At 42.1% G+C, this 18,408-nt stretch overlaps 1 protein-coding gene across 2 annotated transcripts in view; it reads right to left on the bottom strand.

Annotated features, from left to right (window-relative positions):
* The window catches only part of LOC124623384, a 47,385-nt gene extending 37,887 nt beyond the window's left edge, over positions 1 to 9,498 (bottom strand). For both annotated transcript variants that reach the window (XM_047149033.1, XM_047149034.1), the window contains exon 1: positions 9,345 to 9,498. In XM_047149033.1, the coding sequence (XP_047004989.1) occupies positions 9,345 to 9,480 (136 nt within the window). In that variant the 5' untranslated portion in view covers positions 9,481 to 9,498. The remainder of the gene's footprint in view (positions 1 to 9,344) is intronic.
* Between the last annotated feature and the right edge of the window lie 8,910 nt (positions 9,499 to 18,408).

Genomic DNA, 18,408 nt, shown 5'->3' with positions numbered 1-18,408 from the left:
AAATTTAATGAGCACATGAGGTAGTTAGCAGGAAGATGAATATTTGACTTTTGTGCATTGGGAGAATTTTAGGGAAGTGTAGCTCATCTATAAAGGAGACTTTGTCTGAAACATTTGCACCATCCATTCTTGAGTACCGCTCAAGTGTTTGGAATAACCCACCAAGTTGAAAAGAACTAACAAATACAACAAGGAATTATTTGTCCAATTGGATTTTGTTGATTAGATGTGGGGGCCCAACTGACATGAGAAATGAACCAATAGCCAATGAAGTGGTTTCCAGCTGGGCCGCACCAAAAATGGTTAGGTGAATTTTATATTTTGGAAAGATATTTTTCCCGAATACCAAACTGATACTTCTTATTGTAACACAATGACTGGCAAATACTGTTTGGACTTTCAGGGCAGCTGGATGAAAAATTCCATTGTAAAAGAAAAATAGCTCATTCATCAGCATAACACAGCTGCCCACAATGTTGATTTAACAATCAGCAAACTGCTGTGTTTCAAGTATGAAATTTTCTAATGATTACATTATATCAGATGAATTCTTCATTCCAAAAATCCATATTGAGGAGATCCTTAAGGATATGGACTATGTAATTTTTTCTTACATTGTGTGATTAACAAAAAAATAACAATAATAATAACAATAATAACAATGATAATATTAATAATACTAATAGTAATACATACAGTGTGACTTCCCCTTGTATTCTATCTGGTCTATATGTACTTTTTTATTATGATATTTTGCTCCATTTCCTATGCCTGTACATAGCGCAGTCCTGAGACTGGTTTGATGCAGCTCTCCATGCTACTCTATCCTGTGCAAGCCTCTTCATCTGCCAGTACCTACTGCAGCCTACATCCTTCTGAATCTGCTTAGTGTATTCATCTCTTGGTCTCACTGCACATAATGAGATAAAACACGCAGGGTGCATTTCTATTTTCACTTACGTCCAACCACAGCACAACACAGTTTATATCACTCACATTTCAATGGCACATAGACTGCAATGGCTCACTGTCGATTCTACAGCAGTTCATACCAATACGTAGGTACAAAGGTGAGCCCGAAATAGTGTATCATAAACTTGTAACATACTCTGCAAGCTACAACATGGAGCATAGCAGAGAGTGCTATGGAGTAGTAGTAGTCATTCTCGTTCCTGTTACTCTCTCAAATGGGGCAAAGAATACATGATGGTACATATGCCTCTGTGTGAGCCCTAATTTCTCTTATCTTGTCTTCACAGTCCTTACATGTAGTGTGTGTTTGTACTTTGGCAACAGAAGAATCATTCTGCGGTCAGCCACAAATAGTGCTTCTCTAAATTTTCTCAATAGTGTTTCACAAAAAAACTATGGTCTTCCCTGCAGGGGTTCCCATTTGAATTCACAGAGTATTTCTGTAATACTTGAGTGTTGAACAAACACACTGATAACTGACCTAGTAGCATGCCTCTGAATTGCTTCAGTGTCTTCCATCAGTTCAACTCCCAAGCAGTATTCAAGAATTGATTGAACAAATGTTCCATACACAGTCTCCTTTATAGATGAGTTACAGTTTCCTAGAATTCTCGCAGTAAACCAAAGTCAACTATTCACGTCTCCTACTACCAATCTCATTTGCTCATTTCATTTCATACCACTTTGCAATGTTACAGTTAGTTATTTAATTGACATGACTGTGTCAAGAAGCACACCACTAATACCATACTTGAATGTTACAGGATTTTTCCCCTACTCATCTGCTTTAACTTACACTTTTCCACATTTAGAAGAAGCTGTCATTCATTACGCCAGACAGTAATTCTGTAGAAGTCATCCTGTATCCTCCTACAGTCATTCAATGAGGGCACTTTCCCATGCACTGCAGTGTCAGCAGCAAACAGTTGCAGTGTGTTGCTCACCCTTCTTATCAGATCATTGTTCTATACAGAGAATAAGAGTGATCTTCACACTTTTCTGGGGCATTCCTCGTGACATCTTTGCCTCTGATGAACATTTGACATTCAAGACTATGTACCAACTTCTATTACCCCTCAAATATTCCTATGCTGTATGCTCAGAACTTAGTTAACAGTCTGCATTAGGTCTCGTCAAGTACTTTCTGGAAATTGAAGAATATGTTACCCTTCATCCATTTGTTAACAGGACATTATCTAAGAAAAGGCAAGCTGAGTTTCACATCAGTGATGCAATCTAAATAAGTGCTGATTTGTGGACAGAAGCTTTTCTGTCTGAAGGAAATTTATGTGTTTGAACATTGAAAATGTTCCAGAAATCTGCAGCAAACCAATGTTAATGATATTGGCCTGAAATTTTGTGGGTCTGTTCTTTTACCCTTCTTGTATACAAGAGTCACCTGAGGTTTTCTCCCAGTCACTGGAAAAAACTGGGTGAGAGATTGGCAATGAATAAAGGGTGTAACAAAAGGGTCTGGACAAACTTTCAGGAAAGGTTATTCACTTATAGAGGAATAAAATGTATTATATGGACATCAGTCGAGAAACACTTTATTTTCATGTTACAGCTCATTTTCTGCTTCTCTTTACAATCACATTAGTAATGGAAACACACACAAACAGAACACACTAGTATTAATGGAACTTTTTCTTGCTTGGTGACCCCGGGATTTCTGAGCTGGGGACTGGTAAACACTGCCAGTCTTCTGTCACTGTAAGCTTTGGGCATGCTTCAGCAAGCATCATGTGATGCAATTGTCGAATGTTGTGTGTTACAGCGATTGGAGATCTTTGCTTGATCACCTGGATCGCAAGGATGGTAAAATCCTCTGCAAAAAAACCTCAATCTCAAGCTGTTCTGCATGCCAATGAGGTGCATGGCTATTGACGTAGAACAGTTGTTATTGGGCAACCTCTGGGGAAACTGCTGCACCTCAGTTGTATAAGGCTTACTCAAGCAAGTAGAGCTCGCTCTGAGTGCAAGCTTATATCCCTAGTTGCTAAAGGGACCGAGATGGAATCCTCGAAATTTGCTGTTCCTCCTCTTCCTCCCAGCATAATACCAAGTCTAACAAGAGGGATTGTGTAGCCAGTCCTCCATACTCAGGAATGTTTTGGAGTTCTAGTGTATGTAGTAACATGCTGCTAGTCAGAATGTGTTTTTACTAGTTAAAGGGAAACAGGGCAGCTTTGAAAAAGTCTCACCTTCTTACATTCTAAAGGGATTAGAGGGGATTGCAGATACATTAAAATCCATTAAGCATTTGCAAAATGCACTGTTGGTCGAAACCTCAAGTTCCCGACGAGCGAAAACCATTCAGAAAGCCAAAAGCCCTGGGGAATGTACCAGTGAGACTGAGCTCCATTCCACTTTGAACTACTACAAAGATGTGGTGTGGAGGAATCTGGTGGACATTCTCAAAGACGAAACTAAAGGAGAATGGGCCCAACAAGGCATTGTTGAAGTCCAAAATATAATGACAAGGGTGAAAAGCAATCTAGTTAAGTCAAACTCGCTTGTACATGCTTTTAACAGCACGAAACTTCCACAGAATATCAAGGCAGGTTTCATTCACCTAAGCGTGCTGTGTGGTGCAGACCCCAATCAAATGCATTGTTTCAAACGCCAGTGTTTTTGGGCATACTTCTGTGGGGTTTAAGGCAGAAGCCACTAGTGGCAAATGTGTTATGACTGCCCACAAAAGAGTCACTTGTTCATCTCCTCTGAACTGTATGAATTGCTCTGGGGATCATGCTGCCATGAGTAGGGACTGCAGTGTATATCTTGAAGAGCTGTAGATACAAGAATGTAAAACTACAAATCGCATTTCATACGCTAGGGCTGAAGAGATGTATAAGGCCATTCTACCCTCAATATTCGCTACCTCTTTTGCTTCTGTTCTTAAACAGCCAGTTCAGAAGACCATGTGCTACTACACAAATGGAGGTTGTTAGTATCAGCACCAGCACCATCGTTTGTCGGTGCACTCATGCTGCTGCAGTTACTTCAAAACCCATACCTTCTCCCAGAACATAAGAGAATGCTGTGGTTACCGACATTGCGGTGCTCAATGTCGCTCCAGAGGTTCAGTCTGGTGCACCACACAGCACTTCCACTAGCAGTGTGGGGGATCCAAAGCCTTCCCAAGCAAAAATAAAAAAAATAAAAAACCAAGTCAAAGGTAGAGAATCAACTGCTGACGGAGACAGGAAGCAAGCTGTCTGTTGGGTTCGATGTCTCTCTCTCTCTCTCTCTCTCTCTCTCTCTCTCTCTCTATCTATCTATCTATCTCTCTCCTTGACTCTCCAGTGGAAAGACAATGTGAAAGTGCTACCACCATGATAAATGACTCCCTTATTACAGTGAAACATTAATGGGTTCAGGACACATGTGAAGGAACTGAAACTCTTTGCACATGAGCACCGCCTGTGCTTGTTTGCAGGAAAGGCATTTTAAAGCGCCTGATACCCCTGTGTTAGGGGGTTACACATTCCATAACAAGATTGACGTGCCTAGGGAAAGGGCGCAGGGAGAGATCACTGTGTTTGTCAATAACACACACCACTCCTCTGCTCTCCCTCTGGCTACTGACCTGCAGGCAGTTGCAGTTGAAATTCATGTGTGTCAGAGGATCACTGTTTGCTCACTATACTTACCTCAACAAGATGTGATAGACACTGAAGCTCTCACAGATCTTATAGAGCAGCTCCCCTGACCATTTCTCCTACTGGGAGACCTCATTGCCCATCAGGTATGATGTCAACCTCTACTTGCACTCAGGATTGGGTTTTGGAGAACCTCATGACATATCATAAGCTGTGCACCCTCAACATGGGCACTTCCACTCCTTTCAGTGCTGCTACTGGGTCATCCTCAGTTGACGACCTCTCTTTCTGCTCGCCAGCCCTTGCACACTCTGTTGAGCAGGAAGTCATTGATGACCATCAATCCAGTGATCATTCCCTACTCTGGATTCATCTACCGGGTTGTGCTCTCCATGCAGGCTGCAGCCACAATAGATGACCAGCAGAGCCAACTGGACACTGTTCAGTCACGTGCGACAGCATGCAGGAGTGACAGGACCATATCATGTGAGTAATCCATCATGCCACTGACTTCTCCATCTTCTTGTCATCCTAGAAGTCTATATGTTCCTTGGTGGGCTGATGAATGCCATTCAGTAATCTGGGCCAGGTATGCAGCTCTGCGATGGCTTAAGTGCCACCCAACAGCGCAAAATCTCACAGCCTTTTCCTTAGCAAGAACCAAGGCTCAATGCATCATCAAGGAGAGCAAAAAAATGGTCAGGGCAAGCGTTCCTGGATTCTATCAATCGTCCTAGTCGTTCTACTGCAGTATGGAAAACCATGAGGAGTATTTCCGGTAAAGGCAGTTGGTTTCCTATAGCGGCGTTGTTGAAACAGGGGTGGACAAACAACATCTGGAGACATGACGCAGACAATGGCACACCATTTTGCAACGACTACGCCGGCTGCTAGCTAGGATCCAGTTTTCTGCCGTTACTGTGCCACCATGGAAATGGGTGAACTGGACTTCGGGTCCAACGATTTCGAGTCCTACAACTACCCATTCTCCATGGGGGAGCTGGATTTGGCACTGTCTGTGGCTCATGATGCTGCACCTGGTCACAACCAAATCCGATACAGCATGCTGAGAACTTGAAACCAGTGCATGTGGAACACTATTCATTTTAATCGTAGTTTTAACTTACCTGAATAGCATATGTACAACACCATTCTCCAATTTAAACACTGTGCTGTTTTTGGACCTTAATTTTGACTCCAGACTGTCTTGGTTATCAATGACGTGGAGGTAAGAGCCTAGAATGCACTGAACTTTTTGAAGTGTCAACAGCAGTTTGCATGAAAATGCTGTGAGACGACGCTGCCATTTGGATGCACTTTTAATAACTTTTCTTATGCCTTGTCTTCCAACAACCTTACACATTTTGACTTTCCGTCATTTTCAACGGCAATGTTATGTAAGTTATGTAAAACTGTTCATTAGATACATTGCACTATATCAACATTCTCAGTTGCGAGACAAGTGCAAAAGTTTTGCACTTGTCTCACGATTGAGAATGGTGTAGGAGAGGTTAGCCACAAGAAGCTCTTTAGAGGTTCGAGAGAAATACGGAAACATCAACTACACAACACAATACCATGTCCCTGTCGGCATTCAAAGCAGCTTCTAGTCGTCTCAGAATTGATAAAAACCGGTTCTGCATTCGAGGAACTCTTGTGTCTGGTGATATTACAGTAACAAATTTCAAGCATTCCTGCAAGCAGTTCTTTCAAGCGCTTGAAGCTTAGTTCTGTAGTAATATCAGCAAGCAAAATTAGTAAAATTGTATGGAAACCTGGGAAGCAATTACATCTGCCTGGCAAGGTTAGGTCCAGGCAATTAATGTACGACATTTTTCTTACGTTTTGCGATTATTTGACAATGACATGCATTTCGCAGACCTCTTACCAGTCATTGCAGATGCGTGACGTATTTTTCGAAGTGCGTTTCTCCTAACTGCTATGTTATTTTTAAATTAATAAAGTAAGCAGTGTCTTAGAGAACGCTCCGTTGACCATCCTTAAGAGGTACACACAACAATTACCCTTGCATAAGTCTATTAAGACTGTTTTGTGTTATAAAGGCTACTTGAGAAATTGAATCTGAAAATATAAACAAAGCACACTCAGGCGACGTGGCTCTGGAGAATATTGTCAAACCGTCAATGATTCACCTCACAGGTTCGGTATGTATTGGCAACAATGAGAATATTTTGAGGGCCATCAATATTGCTCGTTAATATTTGTAATACTGACAGTAGCCTATATCAATACGCTGCCTCAGATGGTCAATATATTGACAGTTTGATAATATTATTCAACATGTGAGGGCACCTTTAAGCTAGTACCGGTACTCGTCTTTCAAATACCCTGAAAGCTTTGGACAAACTTTAAACAGAATTAATTAGATATTATGTGGGAAGATGCAAATGGTGAAGAAGGCACTGACCGACGATCAAAACCGTAATGTGAGGAGGTGCAAGACGGTGGACAAGTTCTGATGTGTGTAGAAACTTGTTTTAAGAAAAGGTGACGTTGTGGACCTGCACAACTAAACAGACGGTACCAAAGAATAGCCGAATAACTTCACAGATTGTTTAATTAGCTATATGTTTCCAGCACATCTTATCTAAATATAGTCTCCAGTCATACTGCCGCCGGACACAGAACAAGTAAATAAGTGGCCATAACTTTTCCGGCCTACAAGACGGTATTCACTCTTTCCGATGCAGTCTCGCCTGTGTTTTGATTGTTGCTTCGGCTCTGGACTGTGATGATGCATCTGCTCTACACCCACAAGCGTAAGCGACTAAACTATGCGAAGTGCATGTCTTGGGGACGCTATTCGCGTATGAAATGCTCGAAGAATGATTGCCTCAATGCCCCTGTGCTTTCTGTCAGTTATACGGCTTAATCTTGTCGTTGTGGTCACTACCGGAGCGATACGTAGGAGGACTATAGTAATCTATATTCCCAAATTATTGACTCGACACTGATTGTAGAAACTTTGTCAGCAGCCTTTCACGGGGCAGCTGACGTCTCTCTTCAAGCAGCATGGCTTCTTCAGCGTTTCCATGGCGCTCTCCCGTGAATCAGACAAACCTGTGACCATTCGTGCTGTTCCCATCTTTTATACGTTCAATATTCCATTTCAGTGTTAAAATTTGGTACGGGTTCCGCGCACTTGACCAATTTTCTGTGATGCATCCCACGAGATTTTCGTAAGCTATCTCCTTTGTAGACTATCCGCAGTTTATCAAATGCAGATTATTCGTCATTAGGGAGTGCCCATGATCATTAGGGTATACAAAACTGTCCAGCTTCAATCTGCAGACTACTTCTCTTCAGTACATACAGAGAAACGATCTTCAGACAGAAGTTGAACGTTTTTGTCCGCATTTTTCCCCGTAACCTACCAATGAACCAATGACTCCATCAGCTTTACGTGCGGCTGAGTCTATGTGACCGTTCCATGTCATGTGCTCGCAAATTTTTACATCCAGGAATTGATATGAGTTGTCTGATTTCAGTTATGATTCACTGATATTACTTTTTTGGGTTTTGTGAAGTGAACAATTTTACATTACATAACGTGTATATCGAGTTGCCAATGTTTGCACCACTTTGAAATCTTGTCAGTATCTGACAAAATATTTGTGCAGCTTGGTTTTTTTCATATAAGACAGCAAGCTGCTGATTAACCGACTTGTGGATTATCCGTGCGTAGTCCGTCGATTCATAAAAAAAATGAAAAACATAACCTGACGTATTCTGTTCTAATTAGAACGAATATTTGCATTAAATTTACGGTTAAAATAAAAGTTTTTGGTTGTGAAAACGTAGATGACGAAAACATCCGCGAGTAATCAAATATCGATCTGACTGTGAAGCTGGATTTGAGCAGGCGAACGAGATGTAGTGAACATGTGTGTTCGGCGCAGAAAGAGACCGAAAATGATGCGATCAAAGAACCCATTATCACGCGCACAGATTCACTTAATGCTGTGATCTGTTGTTCGGGTATGTAGGACAAAATTCGTTTCCTATATTGATGTTTTACTTTCGGGAAAATGAGAACAGGCGTCAAAAAAAATTAAATTAAAAACGAAAACGGAAAATAACTGGGCGATTATGTACCGCAATAGTGAACTAGAAGACAGTGATACGAAATGCAGTGGGATTTAGTGTAGTTTTGTATATAAGTTGTCACTTTGCAGCGAGTAATGCGTGAGCTTTCAAACGTGACAACCAGTACTTTTTCAAAATACTGTGAATAGCTGTTTCCGTTAAAAATAATGTTGCTTTGGATTTCTGTGTTTTGGGTTACCTGTGCAGTCTCGGGTCCGCATTAACCCAGATAAATGGAACCTTGCTAAATTTAATTATAGACCAGTGCATCATGTGTAAAATGTTTGACGTTGCTGTTAATACTTTCTACGAGGCCATTTAGACTATACACCGTGAAAAAGATGGGCCCCAGTACATTCCCTTGGGACACTCCTGAAGTATGTGAAGGCGACTCTCCAACCAAGTGAACATGCTGGTTCCTCCCTACCAATAAACCCTCAGTCTGGTCTCACGTTTTCTGTCATCCCCTGCGATCGTACTTTCATTAATAAGCGTTGTTGTGGTACGGTACCGAGTTAAATGCTTTTAGGGAGTCGAGAAATGCTCGAATAGCTTACAGCGTAATATGCTACCTTGCGGGACAAGGGCGTGTGCCTTATGATAAGAAACAGTGTTTTTTAACGTGTTAACCACAGATAATAGATCGCGGCTATACTCAACCTGATTTCCGCAGCAAGTGTTCGGCGGACGCCTTTGCTGCAAGGGCCACCGACAACAGCAACAGCAGCGCCAGTCGCGGGACCGATGTCATCCTTGCTGCCATTGTGACGGCCAGCCACACCAGCGTAGGAATCATCGACTGTGCTACGCTTATGTACCCCTGCTCATCCGGCCGGCTTGCGCAAACTGCGGCGAGGAAGGGAAGAGAGAGAGAGAGAGAGAGAGAGAGAGAGAGAGAGGCGGGGGTATCCAGCCAACGCGTGTATGCAGTGGCGTTGAGCTTCTTCTGTTAAGGAAAGTAAATACGCGGCCAGTTCGAGTACGTTTTAGCCCAGAAGCAATATACACTACTGGCCATTAAAACTGCTACATCAAGAAGAAATGCAGATGATAAACAGGTATTCATTGGACAAATATATTATACTAGACCTGACATGTGATTACATTTTCACGCACTTTGGGTGCATAGATCCTAAGAAATCAGACGCAGAACAACTACCTCTGGCCGCAATAACGGCCTTGACACGCCTGGGCTTTGAGTCAAACAGAGCCTGGATGTCGTGTACAGGTACAGCTGCCCATGCAGCTTCAACACGATACCACAGTTCATCAAGAGTAGTGACTGGCATATTGTGATGAGCCAGTTGCTCGGCCACCATTGACCAGACGTTTTCAGTTGGTGAGAGATCTAGAGAATGTGCTGGCCAGGGCAGCAGTCGAACATTTTCTGTATCCAGAAAGGCCCGTACAGAACCTGCAACATGTGGTCGTGCATTATCCTGCTGAAATGTAGGGTTTTGCAGGGATCGAATGAAGGGTAGAGCCACGGGTCGTAACACATCTGAAATGTAACACCTACTGTTCAAAGTGCCGCCAATGCGAACAAGAGGTGACCGAAACGTGTAACCAATGGCATCCCATACCATCACGGCGGGTGACACGCCAGTATGACGATGATGAATACACGCTTCCAATGTGTGTTCACCGCGATGTCTCCAAACACGAATGCAACCATCACGATGCTGTAAATAGAACCTGGATTCATCCGAGAAAATGACGTTTTGCTATTCGTGCACCCAGGTTCGTCGTTGAGTACACCATCGCAGGCGCTCCTGTCTGTGATGCAGCGTCAAGGGTAACCGCATCCATGGTCTCCGAACTGATAGTCCATGCTGCTGCAAATGTCGTCGAACTGTTCGTGCACATGGTTGTTGTCTTGCAAACGTCCCAATCTGTTGAGTTAGGGATCGAGACGTGGCTGCACGATCCGTTACAGCCATGTGGATAAGATGCCTGTCACCTCGACTGCTAGTGATACGAAGCCGTTGGGATCCAGCAAGGCGTTCCGTATTACCCTCCTGAACCCACCGATTCCATATTCTGCTAACAGTCATTGGATCTCAATCAACGCGAGCAGCAATGTCGCGATACGATAAACCGCAATCGCTATAGGCTACAATCCGACCTTTATCAAAGTCGGAAACGTGATGGTACGCATTTCTCCTCCTTACACGAGGCATCACAACAACGCCGGTCAACTGCTGTTTGTATATGAGAAATCGGTTGGAAACTTTGCTCATGTCAGCACGTTGTAGGTGTCGCCACCGGCTCCAAGCTTGTGTTAATGCTCTGAAAAGTTAATTATTTGCATATCACAGCATCTTCTTCCTGCCAGTTAAATTTCGCGTCTGTAGCACGTCATCTTCGTGGTGTAGCAATTTTAATGGCCAGTAGTATATGTCGCTCCCTTCCCCCTTCCCCAGTCCCCGCCCTCAGACAGAAGTTGCCTATTCTTGGACTTCTGAAAATATCTTTGAAAATAATTCAAATCTAGTGATCTTTGAAGTTCGTTGTCTTTGCCTATAAGGTAAGTTCGACGTAAACATTCCTCTGTAACGGAAATGATTTTTTAAATTTTATTCCGGTGTAAAATATTAAGAGGAGAAAAAATTCCCTTTCGCCTAACGTAGTTTCTCGAACATTTTAGTGAAAAGTTTTTGATACAGAGAGTCCAGGAGATTAGGACCACTGGATGAGACGGAGCAGTGACGTATTTCACAAATGCGCCGCTGGAGAACAGCTCCCTCTACTTGCGAGGACGCTCTTTTGTGAGAAAAGGTGGTGCAAAAGTGGTGCTGTAATTTTCGCTTCAGTTCTGGAGAAAAATCATATTCTCTGTCCTAGTAAGCCTAAAAGATTTATAGTGTAGTTACATAATTTTATTATCAACTCTTAGTTTCCACAATACTGTTGCAGTTGTTTTGCTGCGAGAGTGACAAACGTCTAGGCAGGTAACTAACCTAAAATGACCATCGATTTCGCTACCCACAGACAGACCTCGGTGTGGTCTATCTTTGCAAGACAATCGGGAGAGATGGACCAGAGTTATTTGGGAGAGATGGACCAGTTACTTTAATGTGAGAAAGAAGGAGCACAATTAAATTTAACTTCAAGGTATGTGGAATAATATCACTGAAGATGGATGCTGTCTCAGACTATGCTTATTTGTTCAAAAATGGTTCAAATGGCTCTGAGCACTATGGGACTCAACTTCGAAGGTCATCAGTCCCCTAGAACTTAGAACTACTTAAACCTAACTAACCTAAGGACATCACACACATCCATGCCCGAGGCAGGATTCGAACCTGCGACCGTAGCGGTCTCGCAGTTCCAGACTGTAGCGCCTAGAACCGCTCGGCTACCCCGGCCGGCTGCTTATTTGTCAGAAGATACAAGCACATCAGAAAAGCAAAGTTATCTGCGCAAGTCAAATTCCTTCAGTGACACAACTTAGGCCTCCACTCCTACTACACCCAAAGCTTCCAACATTGCCATCTCGAAACTGACTACACCTAAACCAAAACAGTCAAAACTGCTGGAGAAATGTCACTTGTTTCTTCAATTGATAAAAACACAAATTTTAAGAGGAATGCAGCAACTGTACCCAAATAGCTAAACTCTGCTGAAAATACTGCAAACATAAAGAAAAAGAAAAATAAGAAAAGAAGGGAAAGAGAAAAAATGTATAAAAAGATCACCCAAGGGCAACACTAGTAAACAGAAAAACAGACTGAAGAAACTAAAAAAGAAAAATACTACAAATAGCTCACACTGTTCATCGTGTAATAAACTAATAAAATTGTTCTGGCCTAAAATATTTGATGGTATAATTGTATATTCATTTCAACATATTCCAAATAAAAATATGACATTTAACTGACTGTTTTCTACATGTACTGCCATTTTACATCGCCCATCTCCCCCAGTACACTGGTCCATCACACACACAGACCTATGGGTGAGATGGACCACTTGTGTATATTTTCATTTTATCATATCTCTTGTACTTTAAGTGTTAGTGCCTCAATAATATATTGTACTTAAGTGTGTATGATATCCGATACGAGCATGCTGCCAGAAGTTTAAAAAAATTGAAAAACACACAAATTTTATGTCGAAGAAAAAGTGGATCAATTCTCCAGGACTTATCCCATCATATTAACAATGTCTATCATAATTAGTAGTGAAAACTGGCACTGTAAAAGTATACCATAACAGGAACAAAAATGTCCTAGAAAACTTGGGCTTGCAAACGAGCTATTTGCGATACTGTTGCGGATGTTTGGTTACGAGACGTCCCTGAAATATTGTCCTAGTTAGTAGAGATATATTTGAAATGTTAACTTTTCGTTTAAATCCTCATTTAATTCTGCTGAAATTTCATCCGTGGCCTGTCTTAGCTTGCCAACGCAGGGGAATGTTGTACGTGAATGATGGAGCACAGGCACCTTTTGCTGCTAATATGAGACGACATCTATCACACCAATATGGTCGAAAACGAATTGGCCCAGCTCAGCCTGCACCTTGGCCTCGAAGGTGAAGTGACCTCAATCCTGTGGATTTTTCTGTTGTAGTGGGACGCGAAATTGAAGCGTCACCCATCCACCAGTGTCAGCCCAGTTTGCAGGTGAATATAAGTTTAATTTAGTTTTTGTTGATGTCTTTTTGTAATATTTGTAATGGTTGTGAATTATCTAAAGTTTTGTATTAATTTTTTATGTTTCATGTACGGAGAGGGCGGCGCAACGAACGGAGACAGCATCTTCACTGCCGGGACCAGAGAGAAAATTGCTGGCCACTATACGTCGCGGGTCGACAGCCAAAGAGCAACAGAAGATCCTGAAACCGAGTTGTTGCGTCGTGCTTCTAAAAATTGAAAATTAAGAATTTGTAACGTTACTACAACAATGACGTCATAGAAAGTTTAATCATGTTGTAAATGTTCAGTTCTATCTTGTCAAGGCTCAGGTTCACGTCTATATGTAGGAAGATAATAAACTAGTGGATGCTACTAAAGTTTAAATACGTGTTCCGAGAATTTATTTGTGAAGAATTATGTTACGTAAGATCATTAACTTTTGACAGCGTTCATCGCGAGTATGATTCTTGAAAGTTTATTCAATGTGGTTCTAATATTTATTAAAGCAAATCACTTGCATTAATATAATTTCTGAGAAGAAACAAACGACATCTAAATTGAAAAAGTTTGCGCAAACCAATTGGACTGAGTGACTTAATTCTGCGCATACGACTCAAATGATGATGTTTTACAGTTTCGTTCAAGAACCATTCAGAGACAATTTAAAAAGAGTTTAAATAATTTTGAAGTGTGTTGTAACTGACGTAGGTGACGAAGTCAGCACATGGTCATATGTCCAAAGAAAATCATTTATACAAAACTTACGTCGTTACACTACTCTGTCTGGGATTATCTAAAAGGTGACTTACACATAACTCCAGTAGGCGCTGTTAACGAACTGAAGCACCGAATTTTACAAGCTCCTCCCCCTTTACAAGATGATCTGGGAGGGGGAGAGGTTGGGGAGGTGTCTGAGAGAGATCACAAGTCACTGCAGAGACAAGTGTAGCATTTTTTCCACTTGAGAGCACCACACATGGAATGCTTTCTTAAACAGGTGCGTTTTAACATGTAACATGTAAGTATTTTTGTATATCTTGGGGGAAATTTGAGACCGATCAGAGGGAACTTCACCGAAAAGTTTGCATTCCAAAAACAGGGTGTCCCAAAATAATGCATACACTCTTTGAAACTGAATATCTCTTTCAATAAAGGAGATAGAAAAACAGTTTTTGCAGGAAATAATGCAGAAGGGACGCGCGGGATTAGCCGAGCGGTCTTAAGTGCTGCAGTCATGGACTGTGCGGCTGGTCCCAGCGGAGGTTCGAGTCCTCCCTCGGGCATGGGTGTGTGTGTTTGTCCTTAGGATAATTTAGGTTAAATATTGTGTAAGCTGAGGGACTGATGACTTTAGCAGTTAAGTCCCATAAGATTTCACACACATTTGAACATTTTGAATGCAGAAGGTGGTGAAAAACATAACAAACTTTTCTTTTGTTTCAGAATTGTAAACAACGGCTTTATCGTTGGACCAGCGGAAATGGGTGCAAAAGCGTTACTGGAAAACAGAGAATGTGACTGAGGTACGACGACGCTGGAGGATTGAATCTGGAATACCACCACCAATAATGGTAACAATAACAAGGATCCGACATAAGTTTGACGTCGAAGTAACGGTGCAGGATATGAAGAAGGGACTCTGCGGAAGAAAGAGACGTTCAACAGACAATGAAAGTTTTGATACAGTGATCCAGACGTACACACAGTCCCCGAAGAAATCTGTGGGGCAATGCTCTCGTGAGACTGGGATCTGCGAAAGCAGTGTTCATAGAATTTTGTGAGCTCAGAAACCGAAGCCTTACATTCCAAGATTTTTCCATGCTCTTAACGAGGATGATCTCGATAGTCGAAGTGAATTTTGTGAGTGGTTCATTAACAAATGTGAAGAAGAGCGACGTTTCCAAGATCTAATTCTCTGGTCGCACGAAGCAATCCTTAAACTTGATGGAACAAGTAACCGCCATATTTCCGTTTACTGGGCCAGTGAGAAGTCTTACGTAACCGAGAAAAGACATATTAACTTCCAACGAGTATCATTCTGGTCTGGTTTGTCTTCTAGGCATAGAAGTCCATCCCACAAACTAACATCCATCACCGTACAACATAATGCATACGCGTTTACATGCATGCATTCACGATCATGGCGGTTACAACGGTTACTAAGGTACCATCATTTCACATTTGCAATGTCTTATCTTGCGCTTACATTAACCTGCGATCTTGCAATGCTAATCACTCACGTATGTTACCCAGCAAAACGTATTCTCGCCGGCCGGAGTGACCGTGCGGGTCTAGGCGCTGCAGTCTGGAGCCGAGCGACCGCTACGGTCGCAGGTTCGTATCCTGCCTCGGGCATGGATGTGTGTGATATCCTTAGGTTAGTTAGGTTTAATTAGTTCTAAGTTAAAGGCGACTGATGACCTCAGAAGTTAAGTCGCATAGTGCTCAGAGCCATTTGAACCAACCAAAACGTATTCTCGAAATTTCGGTATTCTACATCAATTATTTTTTGATGATGTGATTTTTTTCCGTCAGTGTATTTTAGATTTTCTTACTTATCGTTCTGTTCATAGATGGGAAATTAATCCGATTTCTTTGCGCGGGAGCAGTTTAGGCACTGATCTGCCGTCAAGATAGATAAGAACCGTGCCGAAATAATGCTTACAGTCCCTTTTCTGTCGCTTCCTTGATCAGACCTTACCGAGCTGCAGAAAGAACCCGATCTACGACCATGCACAATTCAATCACAAAATTGTAGGAAAAGAAAACCCACGACGGCTTTCCTGATTCTGTACTTAGCGTTGCACGACGGAGCTATTCCAGTACACTTAGAAGAACACAGCTGTGCCATATTGTACGTGTGCACGCCTATTCTTAATCGTAAAAGCATTAGCTGAGAAAGCTACCATTATCTGTGCTTGAACACAGGACAAATTTTGAAATTTCAAGGTGGAAAAAATTTACTTTCTATGACTGGAACCTTCTCAAAGTCTACGGGTTCAACACATTGCCACAGGCAATAAAAAAGCTACGAATTCTGATATCCAGTTGGTATACTACAGAATAATACGGCTAACTGGAGAGACGAGACTAATTTTGATTCTATCGTCCAGTTTGAGGATGGTTTTGAAAGGAGTTCCACATTCGTCTAGTCGTATATTGTCTCTGGGCTTCACTTGACCCAGCCGACCCAAACGAGTAGCTTTCAAAACTAATTTTGTTCAATTTCGGTTATGCCAGTCGATAACAGCACGAAATAGCGTCGACGTAAATAACAAAGTCTCTAATTTCGTTGAGAGACACTATGACCTATACGATGAACGTGCTCCCCTAAAAACAGTAGGAGTAAGGAGGAAATCTGCGCCATGGTTCACAGATCATCTCAAACACCTCATGTGTGTCAGAGACGCAGCATACGGGAAATAGAAGTGGCATCCGACATCTGATAATTACACTACATACAAACAGCTACGCAACCGAGTAAATCAATCCGTCAGGAATGCAAAACTCAGGTATGCCCAATCGCTAATTGAGGGTTTTCCAGACCTGGCATAACGTGGAAAAATCCACGAGGTCTAGGAATAGGCAAACCCAAATCTGCTGCCGAACCTCTACTTCCTCTACTGTCCCTAAACGAGTATTCCGCAAAGCCGACATTTATACTTGACCAACACAAAAGGGCACAAACTATCGATTCCATTAATGCATGAGTTGTTGACGCGAGAAATTTTCTTTGCAGACTATACGCCATAACATGGTCAGGAAGTCAATTCGTTCTGCAGCTGCAGGACACGATAATATTACCGTGCAAACGATCCATTTTCTCGTCGATCCACTGCTGCCCATAATAACGGATATTTCTAACAATTCTTTTACCTCTTGCGTACTATCAGACTGGAAGCAGGGATTCATAAAACCAATACTAAAGAAGGACTCAGCTAAAGAACCTTCCGACTACAGACTCATTTGCAATCTACCAGCACTATCCAAGTTTATCACTTTGCTTGAATACCAGTCTGGTTTCTGGCAAACTTGCAGCACGATTACTGCTCTCATAAAAGTGACTGATGATTTAAAACAAAACAAAACTAAAACTAAACTTCGTACTAACAGGTCCTGAGGGACCAACGGTACCGACCGGCCGCCGTGTCATCCTCAGCCCACAGGCGTCATTAAATACAGATATGGAGGGACATTTGGTTACCACACCGCTTTGCCGGCCGTTTACGACACCGGAGTCGCTACTTCTCAGTCAAGTAGCTCCTCAGTTTGCCTCACAAGGGCTGAGTGCGCCCCACTTACCAACAGCGCTAGATAGACTGGAGGGTCATCCTCCCAAGTGCTAGCCCAGCCCGACAGTGCTTAACTTCAGTGATCTGACGGGAACCGCTGTTACCACTGCGGCAAGGCCGTTGCCGACTTAAAAAAAGCCATGGACAAACAGCAGGTGACTATTATGTGCTTTTTAAATTTCAGCAAAGCCTTCGGCACTGTGGACTTTGACACTTTACTTGCTAAGCTCAAAACCCTTAACTTTTCTTCAAGTGCTGTAGAATGGTCCCACTCATACATTACGTCAGGCCAGGAGCGTGTAATAATTGGTAAAAACGGTGACAGTGGAGGAATGTAGTATCAGAAGTCCCTCAAGGATCAGTATTGGGCCTGTTACTATTCTCGTTATAAGTTAATGACATCTCAACTGTTCTCTTCCACTATAAATATCAATTACCCATTGATGATCGCCAGCTATATCTAAGTGCTAACCCATCAAATTTGTAAGCAGATATCTAGCATGTAAATACTGATTTACTTGCATTGTCAGACTGGGTGCAAGAATTAGGTTTGAAACTTAACACATCTAAAACAGAAGCAGTCTTAGATGTTCATAAATGACTCATTACAATAAATTCAGAGAATCCTAAACCGCACAGGAATAACCTTTTCTTCTTCTAGAAAAAACTTGGAAATAATTCTGGACCATCACCTAGACTGGACTGAAAACATAACTGCAGTCTGTACGAAGTGCCAGCGTCACTTCTCTCACTACAGAAATATAAAGAAATGTTTCCTTTCGAGCTTAAAAAG

Source organism: Schistocerca americana, chromosome 1, assembly GCF_021461395.2.
Source record: "Schistocerca americana isolate TAMUIC-IGC-003095 chromosome 1, iqSchAmer2.1, whole genome shotgun sequence".
NCBI classification, from domain to species: Eukaryota; Metazoa; Arthropoda; class Insecta; order Orthoptera; family Acrididae; genus Schistocerca; species Schistocerca americana.
This window is presented reverse-complemented; position numbering and strand designations above follow the sequence as displayed.